Raw genomic sequence first — 10,597 nt, forward strand, 5'->3', positions numbered from 1 at the left:
ACTGTCGGAGGGTCAGTGCTGAGGGAGCACTGCACTGTTGGAGGGTCAGTGCTGAGGGTGTACTGCACTGTCGGAGGGTCAGTGCTGAGGGTGTGCAGTGCGGTGCTCCCTCAGCATGGACCCTTATCATTGAACTGCTCACTCAGTACCAAGCCTCCAGATTGCTGACCTTCCAACAATGTAGCACGTGCTCATTACTGACCATCCGCCAGTGCGGCATTTTCTCAGTACTGATCTATCAGAAGTACAGTGCTCCTTTACTACTGACCCTTCAATTGTTGGTGGGTCAGTGCTGAGGGTGTGCCGCACTGTCAGAAGATTGGTACCAAAAACTTTTGTTTTTGCATTAAAACTATGACTACACTTGAAAATATAAATGACTAGTGTTGGAAACCGCTTTGGGATGTTGTGAGTTTAAAATAGGTAATATAGAACTGCTGCGTATTTCTTTTGATTTAGAAGGTGAATAGAACTGTTTTAATTCACAACTCTAACACTGGTCTGATTAATAACAGAGCGTAAAAATGGCATGGAATGCTATGGGTGTACTGACAACAGTTGTCGTGAGAATTTAAAGTCCATTGCTTGCACTTCAAATCAGAAATTTTGTGCCTGGGGTTACTTCAAAGGCCCATATAATCGTAAGTACTCATCTTAATCTCTGTTATTTATGAAATTGCCTCGTGTTATTAGCAAACTTGCGATTGCTTCAGTACCGTGTAGTATAACGCAATGCTTTGCAAGGTGAAAGTACACATCCCCATAAAGCCTGTTTGCTCCCAGGACCATGTTGAGTCTGTGCAATCAGCCATTTCTGTATTTAATCTCCTGAAGCAATGTTCTGTGGGAGTCTTTCCTGATTCTGACCACCTTAATTTGAGCTTTGTGCCCAGACATGAATCCACCTCGACAACTCTCAGTTCAGTCCTGATGTACTGCTGCCTCATCGCATAGCAGCCCATTATGTCCCAGCAATCGATCTGTATCCATTTCTATAACCCATTATTTTAATCCCACAACTCTTCAAACACGCATTCGTTCCTTTTTAATACCTATATTATGCTTTTACATCGTTTAATGATCATTTCCTCATCACTCACTGATCTTAACATAAGCTCCTCTAAAACTCTGCTACTTGAAACTTGTGCCAGCCCCCATTTATGCATTAACCACTCCCCTTGTTGCTTGATGACCTACTGGTTCCCAGTTCTACAGTGGCTCCATTTTATAATTCTCATCCTTGTTTTCAAATCTCACCTTCAGACCTCTGGCCCCAAACACAATCTCCTCCAGGGCCCACTTCTCTCCTGCTGTCTGCAACCTCCTCTAGCACTTATATTCTACCTTTCGTTGTAATTTCCTCCAGCCCCTACATCCCTCCCTATCTCTGTAACTTTCCCCAGCCCACACACCCCTCCCTATTTCTGTAACCTTCCCCAACCCTTACATCCCCTTCTCTATCTCTGTGATCTCCTCCAGCCCCTACACCCCTCCTTATTTCTGTGATCTCCTCCAATCCCTGCACCTCTCCCTATCTCTCTAACCTCCTCTGGTCCTTCCAACATTTTGAGATCTCTGAGTTCCTCTGAATCTGCCCTCTTGACCATATCCCAATTTCCATTGCTACATCGGTCATGGCCTTCATTCACCCTTTATCGGCAGAATCAAATATCATTGAATCATCTGAAATGCTAACAGATCCCAATCCTGATCACTGAGGATATCTTGCTCATTATTGCCAGCATTCATGTCCATTTCCATTCAAACAAAGCCTCCTGTAATGGGAGTGCTAATCCAATATAATATCCGCAACTTCCCAGCCCTTCAGTTGTCAGGCCTGGCACAACAAGGAGGCTCAATTTTTGTCCTGCCGGTGCAGAGCTGATTAACTAGGCACTGCAAAAGACATCTTGGCACCTCCTTAACCCTCTGAAACCCCCAACACCCACCTCACACCAAGGAAACTTCTCTCCCCTGCCCATATCTGTACCTTTGCAATTTCTCCCTCTCCTGGCAAATTCCAATCCTCTTCCCCCTCACCTCTCTCTTCCCCCCTCTTCTCTCTCCTCCCCACCACATGACCCACCTTCTTGATTGCTATTAAGGTTTACCTGTTAATTGAAAGCCAATCTTAGTACAGGAACAGGAGGAGGCTATTTAGCCCCCTCCTCGAGCCTGTTACACAGGAACAAGAGGAAGCCTCCATTAGAGCCTTACACAGGAGCAGGAGGAGGCAATTCAGCCCTCTTGAACCTGTTAAACCCAGAATAGATGGAGGCCCATTTGGATCTCTCAAGACCGTTACACAGGAAACAAGAAGAGACCTGTGAATACTCTTTCTCCCTGTTGAAGAGGCAGATGCCCCTTCAGGTCCATCCAGCTTTTTACACAAGAATGGGAAGAGGTCTGTTCAGCCCACTCAAGCCATTCGCAGGTAAAGAAATGCTTCCTAACCTGCTCTGCTTAATATTTTCCTTAACCTTTCTCATTTTTAAGGGTTTGCTGATCTGCTTTTGGACACATCTATAAATATGTCAACAAATGAAGATCAAGGTATGTTATCTGAAGCTCACTGCTTTTTTTTTCAATTAAAGCCCTCCATCATTTCCATAGTGACAAAGTGTAGAATATATCATTGGTCTTCACTGCGAGGCCTTGCCATAATTTGCAGCCCTGACAGTGTATTAATCTTTCAGATGTTGAAAGTCGTTCAATCCGTTTTCCGTTTCGAGGCTGTGCGAGTCCGGAGGTTTGTGGGCTTCCCATTTCAACTGTCAACAAGATTAGCTGCTGCTGTGGAAACTTGTGCAACAGGAGTGTCAGCACACAGCACAACATGCTGCTCCTCCTGGTGACAGGACTCCTTCCTTCCCTCAGGATGCCCCTGTAGGTGGAAATCTGAAAGACTGCAGGCTTCGAATGGCCAAATGAAATCCTGACAGGAGGACCTGGTCTGAAAACCTTTTTGAGGGACATGAAGATCAAGAAAAGATCTTACTCAGTGTCTTTCAGGACCTCACTTCTTACCAAAGTGATTTCACGCCCAGTGTTGGTACTTTTAAACTAAAACTTGTACTGGAGGAGACATGATTGCCAACTCACATGCAGCAAGCTCCCAGAAATAAGGACATTATTTCCTTTTAGTGATATCAGTTTAGGCTTAAGTATGCTACACCCAATACCTGCTCCTGGCAGGTCTTCCAAACTGTGACTGTGAAAACTTTTGTATCCACCAGAGAACAAGGACAGTAGCATCAATTTAGAACTTTACCCAAAGGACCTTCGACAGTGCGGCGCTCCCTCAAGACTGACCCTCTGACAGTGCAGTGCTCCCATGGTACTGACCCTCTGACAGTGCAGCGCTCCCACAGTACTGACCCTCTGACAGTGCGGCGCTGTCTTAGCGCTGACCCTCTGACAGTGCAGTGCTCCCTCAGCACTGACCCTCCGACAGTGTGGCACTCCCACGGTACTGACCCTCTGACAGTGCAGTGCTCCCACGGTACTGACCCTCTGACAGTGCAGCGCTCCCACAGGACGGACCCTCTGACAGTGCGGCGCTGTCTTAGCACTGACCCTCCAACAGTGCGGCGCTCCCTCAGCACTGACCCTCCGACAGTGCAGCAGCTCTCGCTCACAGTTCAAATTTTTGGGATCTTGTTGTACTGATATCTGCAGCCACGATTCCTACATTTTGATAGTGACTCCTCTGCATAAGCACAATTATTTGTAAATTCTGTAGGTGATGAAAGTTGCTGCAGAAATGCCGGTCTCTTACGTTTGGGACTTGGTGGGTTGGGTGTTGGAGTGGTGAAAAGTGGCAAGTCATGTATTTGTGACACCCATTAACCCTCTTCACGCTGCCTGTCTGAGAGGGCATGACAGAGGCAGCTTCTACGTTGGCTGGTGGCCCTTGTAGGACAGCTGCAAGCTGTACTTCGACAAGATCTTCCTCGCTGACCGTGTGCCAGTTAATCCATTCAGCTCATTGTTCCACATGAGACCTCCAGCTTGGCCAATTAAATTGGCATTAAAATGGCATTTGTCTTTTTATCCATAGGTTTTCCATGGAGATTGTTGCAGGATTTCTCCAGGTTTGACCACACACTGGTGAAATAACACTTTGTACCATCTGGAAACAGCAATTGTTTTATAACCTTTGAGTCTGTATATAGACTTGAAACTTCAAATGTGTATTTCGTGCTTTACACACAGGGTATTTTGGAAATGAAATGAGTTATTTACTAATGGCTGTGCTGTATTTATTTGGGATTGATCTCTACGTGTTGTGATTGAACGGTATCACTCTATCCCTCTCAGCACTTGCTTTGGGAACATATTGAAACTGCGTTGAGATTTAATTCCTTCCTCAAGATAAGTTCACACCTGCATTGGACTCCAGGAACTTCTAAAGAGAATTGGCAACATTCTAAACAGAAGTAATAATGGCAGTGATATGAGGAAAGGGTGGGCTGAAATGTTTTTCTATGGGCGCGCAATGTGCAGAAATGTTGGCATTTATTGCAAATGGGGTGGAGTGTCCATGAATTCTTGCTGCATCTGTACAGGGTCTTAGTGACACTGGACTCCTGCTGAGTGAGGTACTGAGTACAGTTTTGTTCAGCTTACTTCAGAAAGGATTGCTTTGAAACAGCTCAGAGTAGCTTCTCCAGACTGATTCCTGACATGAGGGTTTTACCTTTTGGGGAAAGGTTGGACAGCTTGAGCCGAGACACATTGGAATTCAGAAGTATGTGAGGTAATCTTATTGAAATGTCGTGGATTCTGTGGCGGGCTTTTGACAGGATAGGTGCTGAGAGGGTGTTTCCTCTTGTGGTGGAATCTAGATTTAAGGATCTCCCATTTAAGACAGAGGTCAGGAGCAATTTTGTCTCTGAAATTTGTTCACGTTTGGACCCCATCCCTCACCCAGCGGTGGTGGCTGGGTCATTGAATATGTGCAAGGCTGAATTAGACAGATTTCTGATTCACAAGGGAGTTATGTGTTTCAGGGGGCAAGTGGAGAAATGGAGTTGAGGCCTAAATGAGATCAGCCATGATCTTATTGATTTGGCAGAGCAGATCCAATGGGACAAATGGTGTGCTCCTGCTTCTATTTCTTATAAGCTTAAATTAGGATTTCCAAACTTACAGGAGGACTACATTTCAATGATGGACTTCTTGGGGTGTGAAATACATTAGGACGTCCTGAGGTGGTGGTAGCAGAGTAGAAGTGCAAGTCTGTTACCTACCTGTTGTAGCCCATGTTAATTTTTATTTCATAATTGTTCATTTGCAATATTTTAGATGTTAGAGTCTCTACATGATATCTGTATGTGTCTATGTGTGCCTATCTGTCTGTGTATGTTTGTGTGTCTGTCTGTCTCTGTATGTTTGCATGTCTGTGTTTCAGTGTGAGCATGTATCTGTCTCTGTTTGTGTGTCTATGTTAGCATGTCGGAGATATGTTTACCTTGCTTCAATATTTCTTGCATGTCTCTGTCTCACCCAGAGTGGAGGAGAGGTCCTTACTACCTGCTGCCCATTCTGCTATCCTGACAGCAGTTTACATTCCATTCCTTGTGGAAGTGATGAGTACATTTGATGAAAGATACAGTGCTACAAATAGAGTGTAGAGCTGGATGAACATAGCAGGCCAGGCAGCAGCAGAGGAGCAAGAAAGCTGACGTTTCGGGTCTGGACCCTTCTTCAGAAGGCTATAGAAAATCGCCAGAGGGAAATTACTATATCTGTACAGCAGAAAGTTTGCATTATCCAAACAGTGTCCACTATTCATCAATCGCATTACTGCCAATTTGCATTAACAAAACATGCATTATAGCAGAAATACCTGTACAGTGTTGGTCTGAGGGAACAACTGAGGTGCTAAATGAGTATAGTGCCACTGTCACAGACTTCCATCAGTAAATGTGCAGAGGACTGCATGCCAAAGAAGTTAATCCGAGTGTTCCCCAACTCGAAGCCATGGATAAACTGAGAGATCCACTCTCTAATGAAGTCTAGGTCTGAGGCATTCAAGTTGGATGACCCTGACCTGTACAGGAAATCTAGATTCGATCATTGCAAGGCCATCAGGGACACCAAGAAACAATAGAAGATTAAGCTAGAGTCCTGGACTAAGCACACAAACACGTTGATTGTGGCAAGGCTTATACAATATAACGGGCTACAGAGCAAAATCGAGTAGAATCACTGACAACAGTGCATCCCTCCCCGATGATCTCAATGCATTCTATGTCCCCACAGTCACCGTCACAGACGTCAGATTGGCCTTAGATCGTAGAATCCCTACTGTATGGAAGCAGGCCACTTGGCCCATCAAGTCCACACCGACCCTCCTCCAAAGAGCATCCCACCCAGACCCACTCTTCTACCCTATCCCTGTAATGCCTGTATTTCCCATCAAATCCACCTAGCCTGCATATCCCTGGATACTATGAGCAATTTAGCATGGCCAATCCACCTAACCTGCAAATCTTTCGACTGTGAGAGGAAACCAGAGCACCAAGAGGAAACTCACACAAGCATGGGGCAAATGTGCAAAGTTTGTGGGAAGCCAGGGAAATGATTGCTGGGCCCCTTGCTGAAATCTTTGTGTCATCGATAGCCATGGATGAGGTGCCAGAAGACTGGAGTTTGGCTAATGTGCTGTCATTATTTAAGAAAGGTGGTAAGGAAAAGCCAGGGAACTATAGACTGGTGAGCCTGATATCAGTGGTAGGTAAGTTGTTGGAGGGGATTCTGAGGGACAGGATTTACATGTATTTGGAAAGACAATAACTGATTTGGGATAGTCAGCATGGCTTTGTGCATGGGAAATCGTGTCTCACTAACTTGATTTGAGTTTTTTGAAGAAGTAACGAAGAGGATTGATGAGAGCAGAGCAGTGGACATGATCTAAATGGACTTCAGTAAGGTGTTTGATAAGGTTCCTCATGGTAGACAGGTTGGCAAGGTTAGATCACATGGAATTCAGGGAGAACTGGCTGTTTGGTACAGAACGGGCTCGAAGGTAGAAGACAGAGGGTGGTTGTGGAGGGTTGCTTTTCAGACTGGAGGCCTGTGACCAATGGTGTACCATAATGATCGGTGCGGGATCCACTGCCTTTCACCATTTATATAAATGATTTGGGTATGAATGCAGGAGATATGGTTAGTAAGTTTGTGAATGACATCAAAATTGGAGGTGTAATGGACAACGAAGAAGGACATCTCTGAGTACAATGGGATCTTGATTAGATGAGCCAATGGGCTGAGGAGTGGCAGATGGAGTTTAGTTTGGATAAATGTGAGGTACTGCATTTTGCAAAGGCAAGTCAGGGCAGGACTTCTACACTTAATGGTGGGATCCTGGGGAGTGTTGCCGAACAAATAGACCTTGCAGTGCAGGTTCATAGCTCCTTGAAAGTGGAGTCACAGGTAGACAGGATCATAAAGAAGGTACAAAAACAGAAGTTGCTGGAAAGGCTCAGCAGGTCTGGCAGCATCTGTGAAGAAAAAAATCAGAGTTGACGTTTCAGATCTGGTGACCCTTCCTCAAAACTAGTAAATAAGGTTTTTGGTATGTTTACCTTTATTGGTCAGTGCATTGAGTGTAGGAGTTGGAATGTCATGTTGCAGATGTACAGGACATTGGTTCGACCACTTCTGGAGTACTGCTTTCAATTCTGGTCTCCCTGCTATAGGAAAGATATTGTTAAACATGAAAGGGTTCAGAAAAGATTTACAAGGATGTTGCCAGGATTGGACAGTTTGAGCTATAGGGAGAGGCTGAATAGGCTGGGGCTATTTTCCCCAAAGCACTGGAGGCTGAGGCGTGGCCTGATAGTGGTTTGTAAAATCATGAGCATGGATGGAGTGAAAAGCCAAGGTCATTTTCCCAGGGCATTTGAGTCCAAAACTAAAAGGCATAGGTTTAAGGTGAGCGGGAAAAGATTTTAAAGGGGTCTAAGGGGCGACTTTTTCAAGCAAAGGGTGGTGTGTATATAGAATGAACTGCCAGAGGCTGGCACAATTACAACATTTGGATGGATATATGAACAGGAAGGGTTTAGAGGGATATGGGCCAAATTCTGGCAAACGGGACTAGATTAATTTAGAATATCTGGTCAGCATGGACGAGTTGGACCGAAGGGTCTGTTTCTGTGCTGCACATCTCTATGACTCTATGACACTGGCATCTCACCATTTTGTAATTGATTGATTGATTTATTGTCATGTGTACTGAAATACAGTGAAAAGTTATGTTTACAAACGGTATAGGCAGATCACAGCAAGCAAAGGATGTACAGATCAAAAAGATTCAGAGACATACAGGTTACATTATTTGAGGCTAGAGTCGATTCAACAGTCACATAACAGCCAGAAAGAAGCTGTTCCTAAACCTGATTGTAGGTGCGTTCAGGCTTCTGTATCTTCTGCCTGCCAGAAGAGGTTGTAGGAGGTCATTACCAGGGTGTGATGGGTCTTTGATGATGTTGGCTGTTTTGTCTGGGTCCACTGAAAATCAGAGAACAGTTCACAACCCCATGCAGGTCCGTCAAGGACCACAACCTCTGGGATAGTCTTGCCACTCGTTGTCCTTGAGCATCGCTCAAAGGAGATAAAAACCGAGAGAACTGCGGATGCTGTAAATCAGGAACAAAAATAGAAGTTGCTGGAAAAGTTCTGCAGGTCTGGAAGCAGCTGTGAAGAAAAATCAAGGTTAAAGTTTCAGGTCCGGTTCTGAGGGTCACCAGACCTGAAATATCAACTCTTGATTTTTCTTCACAGATGCTGCCAGATCTGCTCCACTCAAAAAAGATACCTTTTTCATGAAGTTGGGAATATGTGTTGAGACAATTTGAAAAATCTAAGGAAACGATCCTCATTAAATGCAAGGATTAGCATTTGTTTAACATGCTTGAATGTACTTAGATTGGGACAGAACCTGTGGGAGAGTTAAGACACAAAAAACAGGCCTGTCCTGCTGATATTGGCCTAGTGCTTTGTGCTATTAAATGCCAATCCACTCCCATCATCAATATGTGAAGGTTATGGTGATGCTCTGCCTTTGTCATACCCATGATCATCAGCAATGTGAATACAGCTAGATACATCTTCTCGAATCCCATCCTTGTGTTGCTCGGATAGGTCTTGGCGTACTGACAGGTCAAATAGTAACCGTCAGAAAAAAAGTACCATCCTAAATGTTGTGAGCTCCTGGGATTCTTCTGCTAAATGGGTGAACATTTATTTTGGAAAACAACCTGGCTCCAGAAAATTTAGGATTTCATTCTTCCAATGTTGGTAGTTTACACTGAAACCTTTTAAGAGGATCTGGCCTTGCTCTTACAGTGTCATCTCACTTTAAGTTGCATGTGATAGAGTTACACTGATTTGTGAGATGATCAACCTTTGAAATGATATCTGTTCTCCTCATCTCATTCAGTTGCAATCACAACCTACTCTGAATATGCATACTGGAGTTCCTTGGAAGATCAATAAGCTGGGCTGTGTCACCTTTGGGATGCAACATGTTGTTATTCTCAAAATTGTTTGGTTGTGTATGAGTGGGCCAGGGTCAGCTGTTTGGGATTGTGGGCTATTCAATTCCATCTCTCCTGGTCTGTTTCACCACAGTGCTTGCAGTTTGAATCTGCACTGAGGTATCCTGCCACTGCTAGACTGATGGTATTCACCAGGTAGAAGATTTTGAGAAGCCAGTGAGCATGTGTATTGGTGTACCAGTGTGATCTGTCTCTTGTAAGGTGCAACGCAGATCACCATTTACTGAGAGTCACATGCATAGCGTTAATATATTGGCACGAACTCCTGTATCAATGTTATCTTTTAGTGTGTGCTATGACACAGTAATGATATCATGAACATTTCCCTGAATGGTATACTGCATATCAGCCGTAAGATATAAAACACAACAGCAGAGATCTCAGAGGGTTGTAGGGGCTTGAGGAGGATACAGAAAATGAGGGTGATGAAAGGAGGCCAAAGAGAAATTTGAAAATAAAGATGAGAGTTTTAACTCAAAAGGGTTGGTGAAGTGAGGATTGGTATAGGTCAGTGAGATTAGGGATGAAATAGACTTGACACATGGTAGGAGTTGAGTGGGCACAAATTGACAGGGTAGAAGATGGGAGGCTTGGCAGGAGACATAGAAACAAAGAAGGTAGGAGCAGGAGGAGGCCATTCGGCCCTTCAAGCCTGCTCTGCCATTCTTCATGATCATGGCTGATCGTCCAACTCAATAGCCTACAATTGGAATGGTCCAAATCAAGAGGGAACAAAATGCACAGGTGAGTGTTCAAGCTTATAATCAGAAACAGGGAAAGTTGGATGATATCAAGGGGTGGAGTGGTAGAATACATGGTCAGAAACTCATCTCAGGATCAATTAAGACACCAAGGGTGGGCTAGTGTCAAGCTTTACTGTAGAGTAGGAGGGGACAGCCCTGGTGGAGAATCAGCATGAACATCATGGGCCAAATGGCCTTTTCCCTGCACTGGGAATAAAGCCCATCTGAGGAGCTTTAACAGCGTGGTCAAAATTTGGTGGCAAACAAAAGCAGCAAGGCTGTGAA

The 10,597-nt window shown here is 44.5% G+C and overlaps 1 protein-coding gene across 1 annotated transcript in view; it reads left to right on the forward strand.

Annotated features, from left to right (window-relative positions):
- The window catches only part of LOC125487963, a 15,471-nt gene extending 12,138 nt beyond the window's left edge, over positions 1-3,333 (forward strand). The window contains exons 5-7 of the mRNA XM_048620682.1: positions 516-641; positions 2,497-2,553; positions 2,697-3,333. Coding sequence (XP_048476639.1) covers positions 516-641; positions 2,497-2,553; positions 2,697-2,890 — 377 coding nt within the window. The 3' untranslated portion in view covers positions 2,891-3,333. The remainder of the gene's footprint in view (positions 1-515; positions 642-2,496; positions 2,554-2,696) is intronic.
- The last annotated feature ends 7,264 nt before the right edge of the window (positions 3,334-10,597 follow it).

The sequence above is a fragment of the Rhincodon typus genome, chromosome 47 (genome assembly GCF_021869965.1).
Source record: "Rhincodon typus isolate 14 chromosome 47, sRhiTyp1.1, whole genome shotgun sequence".
Taxonomy (NCBI): Eukaryota; Metazoa; Chordata; class Chondrichthyes; order Orectolobiformes; family Rhincodontidae; genus Rhincodon; species Rhincodon typus.